General features: G+C 46.9%; 1 protein-coding gene across 3 annotated transcripts in view; it reads right to left on the reverse strand.

Moving 5' to 3' along the window:
• Positions 1 to 17,501: 17,501 nt before the first annotated feature.
• abcb5 (ATP-binding cassette, sub-family B (MDR/TAP), member 5) overlaps positions 17,502 to 19,373 on the reverse strand; it is a 167,842-nt gene continuing 165,970 nt past the window's right edge. For all 3 annotated transcript variants that reach the window (XM_038797448.1, XM_038797446.1, XM_038797447.1), the window contains one exon: positions 17,502 to 19,052. In XM_038797448.1, the coding sequence (XP_038653376.1) occupies positions 18,855 to 19,052 (198 nt within the window). In that variant the 3' untranslated portion in view covers positions 17,502 to 18,854. The remainder of the gene's footprint in view (positions 19,053 to 19,373) is intronic.

Consider the following 19,373-nt stretch of genomic DNA (forward strand, 5'->3'; position numbering starts at 1 on the left):
CTCTAATCGCAGGAAGTCATACAGATCACCCAACCAAGCCGCTACCCCCCCCCCCCCCCCCCCCCCCCCTTCGCCACCGTGCAATCAGAGAGACAAAGGCCAAGACATCGGCTTTCCTCCACTCCATGAGCTCCAGCTTCTCTGAAACCCCAAATATCGTCACCAAAGGGTCCTGGTCCACTCCTTCCTCCACTACCCTGGTTGAGACCGCCAACATTCCCGCCCAGAATCTTCCCAAGTCTTCACAACCCCAAAACATGTGCGCGTGATTCGCTGGTCCCTGCCCACACTGTTTTGTTACCTGTGTGGTAGGTAACATGTGCTACTCAAACCTTGGTTAGTGATGAGGTCTTCTGAATCTCGATGACGAAGACTTGAACTCATCCAGTAGTAACAAAAGGTTTATTGAGTAACTATAACAATAATTGCATGATTTCTTTACTTTAACTTTGATACTAGTGATAAGGTTAACAAGATCTAACGACAGTAACTATACGTAACTCCACTAGCCATCTGAACTAGTCTGCTATTGCCCTGGTCACAGTGTACCCAAGAGAGAGAGAGCGACCCAATGTGGTTGCCTTTTACACCTCAGTTGGTCCGGCCCTCTAGTGATCATGTGGTGCTACTGATTACACATTAACCCCTTGTGTACATGCACATATAGAGATCACTACACATACCCCTCACACTCATCTGCTACCCCCTGAAAGAACTCACTCATTCTTGCCCGAGTCATATGTACCCTGTGCAGCACCTTAAACTGTATCAGGCTCGTCCTTGCACAAGAGGAGGTCCCGTTTACCCTACGCAGTGCCTCACTCCATTCCCCCCTCCCAATTTCTCCTTGATCTTCACCACCCGCTCGCCTCTCTGCTCCCCCAGACACTTGTATATATCCCCAATTCGTCCCTTCCCTTCCACATCCGGAAGCAGCAGTCGCTCCAGCAGGGTGTATCCTGGAAACCAAGGGAACCTCTGCGGACCTTTCGCGCGAAGTCCCTAACCTGCAGATACCTGAACTCACTCCCCCACGGCAGCTCTACTCTCTACCTTAGATCCTCCAGACTGGCGAACCCTCCCTCCAAATACAGATTCCTCACCTTAACCAGCCCCACTTCCCTCCACATCCTTTAACAACGTTTAACGCCTTAGTTGACATATGCAAGCCTCCTGTAAGCTAATGTGAACTATCTCTCTGACAGGTATTGCAGAATCCAGTGAAGATGCAAAATCTGTAGTCATGCTTCACCTCCGCTGGGGCATCACATTTTTGAGGCATTGAATGAGCAGGGATCATGATAGAAGAATCAGGCATCATCTCCGCCACGTGACGCACGGGCCATTCAAGATTACCTGGCAGTTGCTGTTTCCAGACATTGAGCTTGTAAAATTGACAGTTAATATGTCAAAACTCTCCCTCCCTTTCCCCTTCCTCCCTCCCTTGCCCCGCTTTCCTCCCCTCGCCTTTACACACAGACAAAATGGTTTTGTTTATGTGGAAACATATGTTTTATTGACCGCTGTGTTTAAGTGAGAAAATACATTTTATTCAACAAAATTTGTAAAAAGTCCAGGTAATTTTATCTCATTGATCAGCTGATAACATTTAACTTAACGTTAACTTTTAACTGGTTTCAAAATTTTGTATTTAGAAAATTATTTTTGTTAATAATTCAATTCCATTAAGCTTCTACAAATGCCTGACTGAAACTTCAAAACACACCATTTAACAATGAGATAATTACAAATAAATAAGATAATTGAAGTAAACAAGGCAGAAACATAATATCACATGGGTAACATGGTGGCAGACTAGTTAGCACTGCTGTCTAACAACACAAAACTACAGAATAGAACCATAGAATTCCTATAGTGCAGGCCATTCAGTCCATCAAGTCTGCATTGACCCTCTGTAAAAGCACCCTACCTAGGCCCACTCCCCCGCCATCTCCCCTGAACTTAAACTGTACATCCCTGGATACTAAGAGACATTTTAGCATGGTCAATCCATTAATCTGCACATCTTTGGAATCTGGGAGAAACTGGGTACATGGAGGAAACTCATGCAGAGAAAGTGCAAACACCGCAAGGCAGTCATCCAAGGACAGAATTGAGCCTGGGTCCCTGACGCTGTGAGGCAGCTATGCTAACCACTGTGCCACCGTGTCAGTTGTACGCAATATTCCTTTAAAATTTAGTTACTGTGCATGCTTACTTTACTTTTTTCCCCAGCTACACAAATGCATTATTTATCCCAGAGCAAGTCCTGCATAGTACCTTTACCTTACACCATCATCCCTTTTGTCATTTAATCATTCCTGAACTTCACACTTTCATTTCACACCTCCATCTTTCCGTAGCTGTCTACCAACTTGAGGTGGCACAGTGGTTAACACTGCTGTCTCACAATGCCAGGGATCCAAGTTCAATTCCGACCCCAGGTGACTGTGGAATTTGCGCATTTTCCCCGCCGTGTCTGCGTGAGTTTCCTCTGGGTTCTCCAGTTTCTTTGCACAGTCCATAGGTATGCAGGTTAGATGGATTGGGCATGCTAAGGTGTCCAAAGGCTGGGTGGGGTTATGAGGATAGGGTGGGGGAGTGGGCCTCTGTATCGCACACTTTTGGAGGGTTGGTGCAGACTCAATGGGCTGAATGGCATCCTTTTGCAATGTAGAGATTCGATGACCATAGTCTAAATGAAAACATATTAAGGTATATAATAATGCAGTGCAGATTTAAAGTTTCACAGATTTAAAACAAATAACCAAACCGATGTTCATTGATACATAATCATCTTATATCATCAAATAAATTACAAATTACTTTAAAAGAACCAATAACAACAGCAATGCCTGTATTAAAAAAAACTGCTCAAAATCTTTGCACAGACCTTAAAACACTTGTGAAATATGCTGCCTGTTGTCTTCAATATAAACCTGCTGTTTATTTACCTGCTCTCAAAGGGCTTTCCCAAGCTGCACCCGTCATAAGGTGGTGGGGTTGCACTCCTCCTGCACCACGCTGGAACCTGCGCTGGAATCTGCGCTGGAGCCTGCGCTGGTACCTGCGCTGGAACCTGCGCAGACTGTCCTGTTGGAGGTATCAGGCTGCCAAATGGAAAGGAAGTTTCCTCGCGATATCTGAGCGTGGGTAAATTCGCACTTTTCCCTTTCCAAGACCCGGAGGCCCATGGTTTCCCGCCCCTGGCCGGAAGGTAAGTTTCCATTTCGGTAGCCAAAGCAGGCATTTGAGTGTTGTACTTCTATCTTTACCGAAGGCACAGGGATTGATTGCATCAACTAGAAGTGCATAGCAAGAGAGCAAGAAGTTGTTTTTGGACAAGGGTCGATGTAACCACCTAAGATGGACACTGGGCTACCAAAATGGAGAACTGCTAAGGCTGTAGGGAGAAAACAGTCTTAGCCAGGACAAGCAGTTTGCAAAGGCTAATTAGCATTCTGCACGTATCGAAACCAGTTTATGGCCAGGTGCAAGATCTCAACCAAAGGTGTAAATAGCAAAACGCTTTGCATAGTAATGAGGCGATCCAGATCTGGGCCCACACAATAGCAACATTTGAGTTTGAATGGGTACTTTGAGTGGACGCCCAGACGAAACGGCACCAGAAGTATCCATCACAAAAGACCCTAGAGACCGCCCCACCCATCGAGAAGAGACCCTCAGATTGGGGGATTTGTAAGATATCGATTGGGAAATAACCCAATCGATACATGGCAGGTAGAGGCCCGCCCCGAAGAGGCACGGACATTGGGGGACCTATAAAGGTAGACCCCGCACATGGTTCTGTCTGTTGTTGCTCCGGCTTGCTGTTGACTCCGGCCCAGAGCTGTTTTTGTGCTCCGGCTTGGACTGCTGTTTTGACTCCGACTCCAGCCTCCAGATCCTGTCTTTCATCACCGGCCATTGAGCACCAGCCATCGTTCAGTAAGTGCCAAACGACGCTCGCTACGTGACCCCGGCATTACCTATACTCTATCCGACTATTAGAGAACAGAAGGTGCAGTCCGGAAAGGAACAAAGGCCTTGTCCCCTGACCTTGCTGGTTCCTACTTAGATAAGTATTTAGTCGTTTAAATAGTAGAAATAAGTATTAGTCTTTAGCGTATGCATGCGTATTTATTATATTTGTATAATAAATATCAATCATTTGAACTTACTAATCGGTGTATAGTTTTATTACTTTGAACCTGACCTTGAAATACTTGTGAGGTGTCTAAATACGGCACCTGGCGACTCCGAGCTGAAAATACATACACAGAGCTGTAGTAGTATTAAGCACACGGCCTTTAAACGGAGGCGTGTTAATACACTCCAATAAACGCGTAATACACTCAAGTAAAACGTGCAACATTTAGTGGCGACATCCTGACGGGACGCGGTTACAAGTGGCACCCGGAACCTTTGAATTAGAAATCCGAGTAAAGAAAAGGAAAAGAAATCACAAGTAATCAAGGTGTTCAAACGAATAAACGTAATTCGGAAGTGTGTTTTGTGCATGCGTACTAACAGGGTTGTAAGGAAAACCTGAAAGCATTTTTGTTGCGACAAACTTTCGGGAGTTTTGTGAACGGAACATAGCGTTAGCCTTACCCGTTTCGTGAGACATAACCTCAACACCCCCTGTTCCAAATTAAAGTGAGTCAGAGAAAATGGCCATGCAGGCAATGGAACGCCTCATGAACCCAGAACGGTTTGTGGTTGCAGCGACCAGCAGTAGCCGAGTAGGTCAGTGTCCCGTGTGGGAGCTGGAACTCCGCAAGTATCTGCAAGGAAAGGGATGGCCCCTTTGGAAAGAATTCTGTATGAATGAGGAGACAGGTCCCGGAAGTATAGGACATACTTGGTGGGAGAACCTCTCTCAAATTCATAAGAAAACCCTTAGTAAAGCACGCAAGCCGATGGCAATCGTGTCCTGTTTGGCACAATTGCGAGGCACAAAGGAGGTCGTTCAGACGCTCAGGGCAGAATTAGAAGAGAGAAATCGGATGAGCAAAGTGGATGTCAGGGACATCGAGAAAGAGAATATGGAACTTAGAGGGAAGCTGGCAGAGAAAGGTAGAGAGGTGGATGATGCCAAGAGGGCACATCAGTCTTGTCTAGCCCATCTCAGCAGTTCCCAGACCCAGTACGAAAAGGCCTATTAGGACGTGCAACGTGCCGTCCTGATAAGAGAAGAATCAGAGAAGCAGGTAGAGGCTTTGCAGAGGCAATGCTCTGACCTAAAGGCAGCTTTAAGAGCACTCCATGCTGACAACACAGAACAAAGACAGAGTACAGTAGACCATGCAAAATGCAGGAAGCAGATTGCGGAGCTGCAATCGCTGCTTTCAGTGCAAAATGGGTTCCAAAGCACCTTTGGAACGCAGTTAGATGAGGAGAATGCCCCAGACTGGAAGGAATTAAGCGAGACAGCGCAGCGCTATGTTCAGGGAACATGTGCGCCAGCAGCGCAGCAGAAAAGACAAGCACCCCAACCCCCCACAGATCAGATAGTTACCGCACCAATGAACCCAGTCACCACCCAAAGAAAGGCGACCACAGAAGGCGCACCCGATATCACTTACACCACCCCCTTAACTGTAACCCAACTCAGGGACGCGTGTGAGAAGATCACTCCGTTTCTCCCCACCGCAGACCCCCACCAATTTTTCGCAAAAGTAAAGCAACAGGCAACCATGTTCGGCCTGGACGAGAGAGAGCAGGTTAAGCTCACGGTTCTGAGTTTAGACCAATCGGTAGTAGCAGCCCTCCCCGACCCACAGAACGTTGGCGGAGGCACCCTAGAGGAAATGCACACCTCCATTTTAGATGCCATAGGGTATAACCGAGGTGACCCAGTTGAAGGACTTAACAAGTGCAGACAAAAGAAAACCGAGCACCCCACAGCATTTGCAGGAAGGCTGTGGATCCATTTTAACGCAGTTTTCGGCGATTTAAATAGAGCCCATTTGAACCGTGAAAACATGGTTAAATGGACGCGCACCATAATTTCCCATGCAACAGATGCTTGACAGAGTGCTTGCAGCAATTATGACCCCTCAGAAGAGGCCCATAATGAAAAATGGGTCTTGAAAAGATTGTCCCGCATTTGGCAGAAATCCGTCCACAATAAAACAGCATTTATAAATCCCGAAGAGCAGGCAGATGCAGACATGAATCCAGTTAAAACACATCAAAACCCCGCATGTGTAAATGAGGGAAGGAACAGCCCACAGCAGATCAAGTCAAAGGAATGTTTTAACTGTGGACAGTTAGGACATTACGCTCGAGAATGTCAAGCCCCCCCGAAACAGCAACAGAATCAGCCCACCAATGCCCCCCGAAGCAGCAATGAAACCAACAGCCCCGACCCCCCACTCAGGGAACAGTACACAAGGGAACAATGCACCAGAGTGCCTGCTCCGCCTTATGTGCCTCAGGGGTCATGTTACAACTGTAGGCAGCCAGGACACTTCTCCCGAGATTGCAGGAGACACCCAGCACCAGCTAGACCCGCCCCCAGATATGAAAGAGAACACCACCCACAGCAGCTACAAGGTCCCAGCTGCCCCATGCAAACTATGAGCGCTTACCCACCACTTCTCATGGCAGGGATACCTCAGCAATGCCAGTTCATTTTTGTTTCTCTCCTTCCCCTCTTCTTCGGTCACACTGCACTGACTCCGTATGCTAGTTACAACCCAAGCCAAATGTAATTTACAGTATCCTTTGTTCTGATGGAACCTGTACGATATTTGTTGCATGTTTGTTTGTATGTGTTTGTTAAATGTTCAGTGTTTAAATTTAAACAGCTTTTCACAGCCCCACGCCACCACTGATGGAACCTGCACGTATGTTTTGTTTGTGAGTTTATGTTTGTTTGTTTTAATGTTATTGGTTCAGTTGGAGGTTGGACACCTTCTTTTCAGCTGAAAAGATTGTGACTACCTCGCACGCACTTTAGCTTGTCCGCCGATACCTTTGAGAACTTCGGTTCCCAACCCAATGGTTTGATTGGAGATCTTTTCAGCTGTAAGGCTTGTGACCGCCTTACACGCACACTAAGTTTCTCTGCTGAAATCTCTGAGAACTTCAATTCACTGTTTTCAGATGTTGGAGCATCTTGGCTCCTCCCTTGTTTTTAGGTGCCCCTCTATTCGGTGAATAGAGGCTGCAAACCCACGATAAACACATTCTTGCCCGTTTAATCCAGGTTACTCAGGCAGTGGACAAACGGCACTGAGGACCCGCCCTGTCTGAGAACCCACTTTGGTCAGCCAAGCTCGGGTACGGCACAGCACGTCTTACCCGGGGATCCCATTCAATTCTTACCCGTAGTGGCCCATACGCAACCCATTCTACCTTTTGTTTCAAATTTGTTTTCATTTTTCGTTAGGTAGCCCTTAGGCCGCCATCCCACATGCTATTTACATCCAGGAACATTCGGATGGTAAATTAGCAAAGCCTGCGAGACGGCTCGCAGGAGGAAAGTTGATAGGTGTATTCTGTTCCTAAAATTCGCTTTTGAAAAAAAAAATGAGGGGAGTCACAGGGTGTGACTTGGCCAGTCATTTTAATGGGTCAATTGGAATTAGAGGACAGATACACTAACAAGTACGGATATTAAACTGTGTATTGACAGATACTGTGCTTGATCCCATAGCTTTCGAAGGACGAAAGAGGGTTCACAGCAAGGATCGGCCATACAGGAGGAAGAGAAAGAAAACGAAGAGAAGACCATGATGGAAGCCTACCTATTACTGTTAAATGTTATATTTGTATGTGTGGAAGCGAGTCACGTTTCCCCCACAACCCCCGCCGTCAATGTTTCCCTCACACCAACTCCCCCGTGCTCAGCTCTGATCAGTGAAGTTCAGACCTGGTGCACAAAATTTATGACATGGTACTCCATGTCATACGTGATTGAATCACTGCTAGTGATTGCAATCCTCTGCATAATCATACAGACCCTCAGGTTGAGGAAGTGGAAAAGGAGAGCCTCCCGTTCCTGCCCCTCTGCCATCTATGGAGTTCAATCCCCTATTTTCGGTTTCCACCAATCCCCCCAGCCCCTCAATGAATAAAGCACTATGTGAATAAAAGATACCCATGTATTATATTGTTCTGAACTTGACTGCCGAGTCAGGAAGTGATATGTAATGTGGTATGAATGAATAAGGTTTAGACTGTAATAAAATGTTTAAGGTAAGATAAGGATAGTTGTGATAGGTAGAGGTTCCCGGTTTTGGTAATGCATGTCCCCTTTGACATAGCGCCAAGTAGAAATGTCAGATAAAAAATTTTCTTCCCATAGTCAAGGACAGAGTAGACGCCCAGGAACTTGCCGAGGTCAGGGAACACAAAGAGGGCACCCAGAAGCACTCGAAGCAACGTGCATAGGTGATCCTTCACAATTTTATTGTGAGGATCACAAGGAGGGAATGTAGCCACCTAAGATGGACACTGGGCTACCAAAATGGAGAACTGCTAAGACTGTAGGGAGAAAACAGTCTTAGCCAGGACAAGCAGTTTGCAAAGGCTAATTAGCATTCTGCACGTATCAAAACCAGTTTATGGCCAGGTGCAAGATCTCAACCAAAGGTGTAAATAGCAAAACGCTTTGCATAGTAATGAGGCGATCCAGATCTGGGCCCACACAATAGCAACATTTGAGTTTGAATGGATACTTTGAGTGGACGCCCAGACGAAACGGCACCAGAAGTATCCATCACAAAAGACCCTAGAGACCGCCCCACCCATCGAGAAGAGACCCTCAGATTGGGGGATTTGTAAGATATCGATTGGGAAATAACCCAATCGATACATGGCAGGTAGAGGCCCGCCCCGAAGAGGCACGGACATTGGGGGACCTATAAAGGTAGACCCCGCACATGGTTCTGTCTGTTGTTGCTCCGGCTTGCTGTTGACTCCGGCCCAGAGCTGTTTTTGTGCTCCGGCTTGGACTGCTGTTTTGACTCCGACTCCAGCCTCCAGATCCTGTCTTTCATCACCGGCCATTGAGCACCAGCCATCGTTCAGTAAGTGCCAAACGACGCTCGCTACGTGACCCCGGCATTACCTATACTCTATCCGACTATTAGAGAACAGAAGGTGCAGTCCGGAAAGGAACAAAGGCCTTGTCCCCTGACCTTGCTGGTTCCTACTTAGATAAGTATTTAGTCGTTTAAATAGTAGAAATAAGTATTAGTCTTTAGCGTATGCATGCGTATTTATTATATTTGTATAATAAATATCAATCATTTGAACTTACTAATCGGTGTATAGTTTTATTACTTTGAACCTGACCTTGAAATACTTGTGAGGTGTCTAAATACGGCACCTGGCGACTCCGAGCTGAAAATACATACACAGAGCTGTAGTAGTATTAAGCACACGGCCTTTAAACGGAGGCGTGTTAATACACTCCAATAAACGCGTAATACACTCAAGTAAAACGTGCAACAGTCAATGCATGGGTATGTTAAACATTGATGCTTTAAATTTCAATTGGATATTTGGAACACTCACACAATTTGACCAATTTCTGATGTTCGCCCTTGCTTGGCTGCTGCCGAGTATGTGACTTTTTCTATTATGTGAGGATGAACGGGGTGACATGGATTGATGCTGAGCAACGGATGGTAAAATGATTGCTTAGTTGTTTGCAAGGTTACTTTGTTTTTGAGCCATTTGAGGAGAGGTGGGGAATTGGCAATAGTAGTTAAGTGAGCACTTCTCTGGGGCAGCACGGTAGCGCAGTGGTTAGCATTGCTGCCTCACGGTGCCGAGGTCTCAGGTTCAATCCTGGCTCTGGATCACTGTCTGTGTGGAGTTTGCACATTCTCCATGTGCTTCACCCCCATAACCCAAAGATGGGCAGGCTAGGTGGATTGGCCACGCTAAATTGCCCCTTATTGGAAAACAATAATTGGGTACTCTAAATATTCAAACAAGAAAAGTGAGCACTTCTCACTTCCCGAATGGATCCGTGTTGATAGGCATGCCATGTGGCACATGGGAGTTATTGCCTTGCCTCGCCTCGTAACCCAATCAGATCGTGATGCCTGGACGCTGCCGGACGCAACATCACGGGCGCAGCAGCCGACATCCGAACACACGGGCTGTGGAGGTCTCCTAGCACTGGGGACATATCAGCGACCAGAGCGTGGGTATATGCACGGGGACAGGACCAGTGCCTGGTGTCGGTAACGATACGTGTGCGTGTCTGGGGGACAGGGTGTGGTGTTCGGTGAGCAGTAACACCCTCTGCAGCCGGAGGTTCATGGGCAGGGTGGATTGGATGATTGGACCCCATGGAATCTGCCCTTGTGTTGCTGCTGGCTGGCCAGGCGGACAGATGCCGGAGAAGGCAGCTGCAGCAGCGTTGACAGAGGCTCAAGGCGGCGGCCCATGTGCAGGGCCCCGCTTCACACCCTGAGAAACCGGTCTTCCACCAGGCCAGGAAGGGACCCAGACTGAGAGGCTGGCGAAGGTCCAAGGTGTACAGGCGTTGATGGTCTTTTGAACAAATAACGAACAGCACGTGTGCAGGAGGTTCCACCTCAACAAGGAGACGGTGCGGCACATTTGCCATATCCTTGTAGACTTAGCACCATGTGGGGAGGAGGATACCTGCTCCCGGTGGCCGTCAAGGTCACCGCAGGCCTGAACATCTACGTCTCAAGATCATTCCTGGGCTTGAGCAGGGACTTGTGTGGCATCTCAAGCTACAGCCCACAACTACATCAGTGAGGTCACGGATGCCCTGTTTGCCCAGGCAGTGAACTATATAAACTTTGACATGGATCAGGCTCAACAGGATCCCCGGGCAGCAGGATTCTCTGCCATCGCTGGGATGCCTCAGGTCTAGGGAGTACTAGATGGCATGCATGTAGCTTTTGCTCACCAGGCCACCTGGGAGTGCCCATCATCAACAGGAAGAGGTTCCACTCCCTGAATGTCCAGCTCGTGTGCGACCACCACATGGAAGATCATTCACATGTGTGTACGCTTCCCATAGAGTGTGCAAACCGCTACAATTTAGGGCTTCTTCGAGGACCACACCAGATTGGCTCTTGGGGGGATAATGGGTATCTGCTGAGGGCCTTTCTAATGGTGCTGGCATGGAGGAGACCCAATTATAATAAGGCCCATGTGGCCTCCAGGGCTGTGATTGAGCGGTGCATTGGATACTCAAAATGCGGTTCTGATGCCTTGCCGCTCTGGTGATGCACTACAATAAAGGGCAGCAGGGTAGCATGGTGGTTAGCATAAATGCTTCACAGCTCCAGGGTCCCAGGTTCGATTCCCGGCTGGGTCACTGTCTGTGTGGAGTCTGCACGTCCTCCCCCTGTGTGCGTGGGTTTCCTCCGGGTGCTCCGGTTTCCTCCCACAGTCCAAAAGATGTGCGGGTTAGGTGGATTGGCCATGCTAAATTGCCCGTAGTGTCCTAAAAAAAGTAATGTTAATGGGGGGGGGGGGGGGGGTTGTTGGGTTACGGGTATAGGGTGGATACGTGGGTTTGAGTAGGGTGATCATGGCTCGGCACAACATTGAGGGCCGAAGGGCCTGTTCTGAGCTGTACTGTTCTATGTTCTATGTTCTAATACACCCTCCTGAGGGTCATCTGCTTTCTGGTGGTCTGCTGTTCCCTCCACAGCCTGGCACAACAGTGGGGCGACCTGCTAGACATGGAGGGGGGGACCATGTGGCCACCACAGAGGAGGGAGACAAAGCGGCACCTTAACATGAGGGGCTGGAGGACAAGCCCGTTGGTGGACCCAGCAAGAGGATGGAGGACAGGCAGAAATAGCGGGGGTCCGGCAAACCCGGAGGGCCAGGGAGGCACTCATCCTCACCCACTTCACATAGAATATTGACTCCTACTCCCTTGTCCTGGTCCACACTCACAGGGTCTGTGTAACATCACTCTTGGGTGATGGGACTGTATCAGCACTGTAAGCCGATCACTGTCAAGGACAGTGCAAGGACAGAGTCAAGCTCTGGTGCACCTCAATCTATGCCACAGCCTGACTCCTGCCTGTCTGCTGAGTGCGCGCTCACACCCATCACCTGCACCTGGGTTGTCAGGGTGGAACGGCATTCAGGATCTCCACGTCCGGGGACCTGGGACAGGGGATTCGTGCTCGGTCTGCATTGTGGAAGAAAGTGGTTTTTTTTGTTTTTCTTTTCTCTCTTTTGGGCCTCACGGTAGCATGGTGGTTAGCATCAATGCTTCACAGCTCCAGGGTCCCAGGTTCGATTCCCGGCTGGGTCACTGTCTGTGTGGAGTCTGCACGTCCTCCCCGTGTGTGCGTGGGTTTCCTCCGGGTGCTCCGGTTTCCTCCCACGGTCCAAAGATGTGCGGGTTAGGTGGATTGGCCATGCTAAATTGCCCGTAGTGTAAGGTTAATGGGGGGATTGTTGGGTTACGGGTATACGGGTTACGTGGGTTTAAGTAGGGTGATCATTTGCTCGGCACAACATCGAGGGCCGAAGGGCCTGTTCTGTGCTGTACTGTTCTATGTTCTATGTTCTTGTGTCCCCTATTGCGCAAATCCCTGATGGTGCTGCCCCCACTCTCCCCACGCCCTCTCAATCATCAAAGTACCCTCTTCCGTGCCATATCTCTGTGCTTAGGTGTGACCCCAGAATGGACATCAGAGGTGAAGACAACCTGCTGCCTCCAGTGTCCATGGCCGTCAATGTCTGTGGTGGGTATCCTCTGGGAACCCTGATGCCGGAGGATCCTGGTGCACTTGCCGCTGGAACAGGCCCCACCCTGTCGTCCAGTACCAGGTGCTGACTTTAGGATGCTCCCCTGTCGGGTGGGGGCTGGGTCTTGGGGGCGCTGGTGGCTGCTGCTACCAGTCTGTAGGGTGGCCCTGGGTTGGCACCTCTCTCCCCGTTCAGTGCCCATAGGGCCCTGATATTCAGCTTGGGATGGAGGGCAGCTGGATCATAAGAACATAAGAACTAGGAGCAGGAGTAGGCCATCTGGCCCCTCGAGCCTGCTCCGCCATTCAATGATATCATGGCTGATCTTTTGTGGACTCAGCTCCACTTTCCGGCCCGAACACCATAACCCTTAATCCCTTCATTCTTCAAAAAACTATCTATCTTTACCTTAAAAACATGTAATGAAGGAGCCTCAACTGCTTCACTGGGCAAGGAATTCCATAGATTCACAACCCTTTTGGCGAAGAAGTTCCTCCTAAACTCAGTCCTAAATTTACTTCCCCTTACTTTGAGGCTATGTCCCCTAGTTCTGCTTTCACCCACCAGTGGAAACAACCTGCCCGCATCTATCCTATCTATTCCCTTCATAATTTTAAATGTTTCAAAAAGATCCCCCCTCATCCTTCTAAATTCTAACGAGTACAGTCCCAGTCTACTCAACCTCTCCTCATAATCCAACCCCTTCAGGTCTGGGATTAACCGAGTGAATCTCCTCTGCACACCCTCCAGTGCCAGTACGTCCTTTCTCAAGTAAGGAGACCAAAACTGAACACAATACTCCACAATACTGCCAACTCACTAACACCTTATACAATTGCAGCATAACCTCCCTAGTCTTAAACTCCATCCCTCTAGCAATGAAGGACAAAATTCCATTTGCCTTCTTAATCACCTGTTGCACCTGTAAACCAACCTTCTGTGACTCATGCACTAGCACACCCAAGTCTCTCTGCACAGCGGCATGCTTTAATATTTTATCGTTTAAGTAATAATCCCGTTTGCTGTTATTCCTACCAAAATGGATAACCTCACATTTGTCAACATTGTATTCAATCTGCCAGACCCTAGCCCATTCACTTAACCTATCCAAATCCCTCTGCAGACTTCCAGTATCCTCTGCACTTTTAGCTTTACCACTCATCTTAGTGTCATCTGCAAACTTGGACACATTGCCCTTGGTCCCCAACTCCAAATCATCTATGTAAATTGTGAACAATTGTGGGCCCAACACGGATCCCTGAGGGACACCACTAGCTACTGATTGCCAACTAGAGAAACACCCATTAATCCCCACTCTTTGCTTTCTATTAATTAACCAATCCTCTATCCATGCTACTACTTTACCCTTAATGCCATGCATCTTTATCTTATGCAGCAAACTTTTGTGTGGCACCTTGTCAAAGGCTTTCTGGAAATCCAAATATACCACATCCATTGGCTCCCCGTTATCTACTGCACTGGTAATGTCCTCAAAAAATTCCACTAAATTAGTTAGGCATGACCTGCCCTTTATGAACCCATGCTGCGTCTGCCCAATGGGACAATTTCTATCCAGATGCCGCGCTATTTCTTCCTTGATGATAGATTCCAGCATCTTCCCTACTACCGAAGTTAAGCTCACTGGCCTATAATTTCCTGCTTTCTGCCTACCTCCTTTTTTAAACAGTGGTGTCACGTTTGCTAATTTCCAATCCATCGGGACCACCTCAGAGTCTAGTGAATTTCGGTAAATTATCACTAGTGCATCTGCAATTTCCCTAGCCATCTCTTTTAGCACTTTGGGATGCATTCCATCAGGGCCAGGAGACTTGTCTACCTTTAGCCCCATTAGCTTGCCCATCACTACCTCCTTAGTGATAACAATCCTCTCAAGGTCCTCACCTGTCATAGCCTCATTTCTATCAGTCGCTGGCATGTTATTTGTGTCTTCCACTGTGAAGACTGACCCAAAAAACCTGTTCAGTTCCTCAGCCATTTCCTCATTTCCCATTATTAAAACTCACTTCTCATCCTCTCAAGGACCAATATTTACCTTAGCCACTCTTTTTTGTTTTATATATTTGTAAAAACTTTTACTGTCTGTTTTTATATTCTGAGCAAGTTTACTCTCATACTCTATCTTACTCTTCTTTATAGCTTTTTTAGTAGCTTTCTGTTGTCCCCTAAAGATTTCCCAGTCCTCTAATCTCCCAGCAGTCTTTGCCACTTTATATGCTTTTTCCTTCAATTTGATACTCTCCCTTATTTCCTTAGATATCCACGGTCGATTTTCCCTCTTTCTACCGTCCTTCCTTTTTGTTGGTATAAACCTTTGCTGAGCACTGTGAAAAATCGCTTGGAATGTTCTCCACTGTTCCTCAACTGTTCCACCATAAAGTCTTAGCTCCCAGTCTACCTTAGCTAGTTCTTCTCTCATCCCCTTGTAATCTCCTTTGTTTAAACACAAAACACTCGTATTTGATTTTACTTTCTCACCCTCCATCTGTATTTTAAATTCCACCATATTGTGATCTCGCCTTCCGAGAGGATCCCTAACTATGAGATCATGAATCAATCCTGTCTCATTACACAGGACAAGATCTAGGACCGCTTGTTCCCTCGTAGGTTCCATTACATACTGTTCTTGGAAACTATCGCGGATACATTCTATAAACTCCTCCTCAAGGTTGCCTTGACCGACCTGGTTAAACCAATCGACATGTAGATTAAATTCCCCCATGATAACTGCTGTACCATTTCTACATGCATCAGTTATTTCTTTGTTTATTGCCTGCCCCACCATAACGTTACTATTTGGTGGCCGATAGACTACTCCTATCAGTGACTTTTTCGCCTTACTATTCCTGATTTCCACCCAAATGGATTCAACCTTATCCTCCATAGCACCAATGTCATCCCTTACTATTGCCCGGATGTCATCCTTAAATAACAGAGCTTCACCACCTTCCTTACCATCCACTCTGTCCTTCCGAATAGTTTGATACCCTCGGATATTTAACTCCCAGTCGTGACCATCCTTTAACCATGTTTCAGTAATGGCCCTTGCTGCTCTGCGTCATCTGGCTTTGCCAGCCCTGTGGCTCCTGCATTGTAGAATCACTGCAGTGCAGGAGGCCATTCAGCTCATCGAGTTGCACCGACCTTCTGAAAGAGCACACGACCTAGGCCCATGCCACCACCCTGTCCCAGTAACCCTACCTAACATTTTGGAAACCAAGGGGAAATTTAGCATGGCCAATCCACTTATGCTGCATCTTTTTAGACTGTGGGAGGAAACCGGAGCGCCCTGGAGGAAACCCACACAGACACATGAAGAACTTGCAGATTCTGCACATACAGTGACCCAAGCCGGGAATCGAACCTGGGACCCTGGCGCTGTAAATCAACAGTGCTAACCACTGTGCTACCGTGCCACCCATAAAGAGGCATGCCATCTCACCTTTTCTGTTTCCCAGGTCCTCTTTCCAAACAAGATAGCCGCAATTCACCGTGAGTAATTCCATAGGCGGTTTCTGAATCCAGTGACAAAAACTAACTTGCAAAAGAACATTTAACCCGTTTGATTCCCAAAGAAATACCATTTGAAGTTCAGAAAGGTAAAATGTTGAGTAGAGTACTATTGGGCTGATTGGTTGGTGGGGCTACAGTGGTGTCTGTTTCTATGTGCTTCATTCACTTGATAAAATTTACCTCAGGCAGCACAGTGGCGCAGTAGATTAGCCCTGCAGCCTCACAGCGCCGAGGTCCCAGGTACGGTCCTGGCTCTGGGTCACTGTCTGTGTGGAGTTTGTACATTTCCCCCCATGTTTGCGTGGGTTTCGACCCCACAACCCAAAACATTGTGCAGAGTAGGTGGATTGGCCACGCTAAATTGCCCCTTAATTGAAAAAATGAATTGGGTACTCTAAATTTAAAAAATAAATAAATAATATTTACCTGGAATAGCCTGCTGAGATTAATGTAGTGAGGAGACTCGCACACGCAAAACAAAAAGTCACAGCATATACCCAAAACACAATGGCCTTGACAATCTGCTGGAGTTTGCCATGGGCGAAAATGGGGACATCCCATGAGACACAACCCCAAGATGTGCAGGGTAGGTGGATTGGCCACGCTAAATTGTCCCTTAATTGGGAAAAGAAATAATTGGGCACTCAAATTTAAAAAAAGAAGAAAAATCTTGTGAGACCGCTGAAATGAGAATCTCAGCAGCGAGATCTCATTCTGATTTTCCCTGCCCCTTGCCAGTGATATAATTAAATACCTGCCCTTCGTGAAACTTGAACGAAATACATGTGAACAAATTTAAATATACTAAATGCTTCTCCGCCATATGTCCCCCCCCCCCCCCCCCCCATTAAGAATCCCCCCCCCCTGGCCGATTTGATGTCACGAGGTATCCAAATACTTTTGCAAAATGTGAAACAGAAACTTGCCGGGGGCGCTGAAGGAATTATAGCCCCCGGCAGGTGATGGTCATGGCCAGGTAGTGCTCTGACACCTCCCCTTAAGTGCTAACAGTCGGGGCCTGTGGAGTTCTATGGTCGGGGGTGGGGGGGGGGGGGGGGGGGTTTCAGCGATGCTTGTGGAATGGGGGCTCCCTTGTCTGTGGGGCTGCTCTGGTGCGTGAGAGCGGTGGAATTTTACCTGGCCATTATGCGGCCCTGACACAGAGAGTAGAATTGAAAGTCTCAGTTTTGATTCAACAGCCCCATTTACAAACAGATTTGAGATTGTATATATTTAAATCGGTAGATAGCTGATGTTTAGCTTAAGCTTTATTAAATTTGATTTTCACAGTTAGACTTCTGTAATCATAATTTTCACACATCATACTGTATCAGACCATTCAGTTCAACAGATTTGTGCGGGTTTTTGGCTCTACTAAGTTTCCTATCACATACCATTTAACCTTTATTGCTATTATTAGTATTTTTTCCTCTGTACACATCCAGCTTCCCCTTCAATCAGCTGTGATGTTTATAACAACCACTCTTGCATTGTAACAAGTTCCACATTCTCAGCACTCGAGTAAATTCCTCCTGCATTCCTTATTGGATTTATCAGTGACTGTCTTGTCTATAGGCCTTGTGCCGCAGTGGGTAGGGTCCCTGAGTTCCACACCAAGACTTGTTGGCCAAGGAAAGGTTTAATAATGTTGAGTACCAACCTGCAAACCTTTCTGACACACACCATTGGCAGGTGTGAAGGTTGGGCGGGATTCCTGGTCAGCCATGTGATGGAATGAAAGTTGCCGTCCCTACCATCCCTCTCCATAGCTCCAGGCTGCAACATCCATGTACATGTGTCTGTTGCACAGCAACTCAGCTATCTTAACATTGTGTTTATGAGCCCTACTTTGGAAGGAGGTGACAGGTGGATACAACCTCTGTAAACGGCCACTCCGGTGGTTGTAACATCCTGAACTGCATCAGCCGACATAGACACAAATCAATAGTGGTACAACAAAGATCCCTCATTACCCTCCTCTTTTAATCTGTTGGGTCTTTCGCAAAGCTCACATCAGAACCCATGTTCTAAGGAGAGAAAATCCCACTCAGCCCCCAAGGACAAACAGCATGGAATTTCAACTGTAAAGCTGAACTGATCCCAGACATGGCCTCAAATTCTCCCTCTGAAGTAATCACCCCACCAAATGCAGCCTAGGGGGTGAAAACCTGTTAAATCCAGGTTCTTCACTTAATAGCACAGTCAGCCTGATCCGAAATAGAATTTGTATCTTTTACATTACGATACTGAACAATGAAATAAAAATATATTGAAACTCTTTAACTGATAATTCAAAAGTAGAATTTTAAACTTAAAATAGGCATCAACAAACTTAAAATAGGCATCAACAAGCTATCTGTACATGAGGCAAATACAGGAAATTTCATTTAAAATATTCAAAATATCACCTTTTTGAAGAACAATTAATCAAACTACACCATCACTATTGGACTATGACCGTGAAACATGAATGAGCAGCATCCTCTGACAAAATATTTCCTATTCAAAATGATCAGGTACATAAAAGGTAGAGGGGTTGAATATCCTTGAGATTTCTGTGGTAGTCAATGGGAAAAATCACTCCAAATACTTAGGAAATCATATTAATTGTGAACCTGCGCGTGGACAAGTGCGTAATAGGCCCCCTCTTTTAACAGGAGCTGCTTGTGAGTTCCCTCTTCCACAACTCTACCATTCTGTATCACAGCAATAATGTCAGCATTTTGGATAGTCGACAAACGGTGGGCAATGATTATGCAAGTTCGACCCTGCCGAGCTTCATCCAAGGCCTGTTGGACAATCTGCAAAACGAAAAAGGAAATAAATACTAGACTTGATATTAATAAGATGAATAGAATTGTAGCAAATGTGTTCACCTGGTAAAAGTTAATCAAAGTTAATTTGCTAGCATTTTAAAAATGCTATCAAAATAGTTCATACAGTTTCAAGTGAATGGTCCACAGTAAGATGAGAAACTCGAAAGACTGAAACATGAAAAAGGTAAACTGAGCCCACGCCGTTCGCAATCTGTGTTAAAACAAGACTCGGCCACCCCCCACCCCACCCGGCCATGGAAATTGGGAATCACACCCTGCTCATCAGCCAACACCATGGCAACCTCC

Source organism: Scyliorhinus canicula, chromosome 5 (assembly GCF_902713615.1).
Source record: "Scyliorhinus canicula chromosome 5, sScyCan1.1, whole genome shotgun sequence".
NCBI classification, from domain to species: domain Eukaryota; kingdom Metazoa; phylum Chordata; class Chondrichthyes; order Carcharhiniformes; family Scyliorhinidae; genus Scyliorhinus; species Scyliorhinus canicula.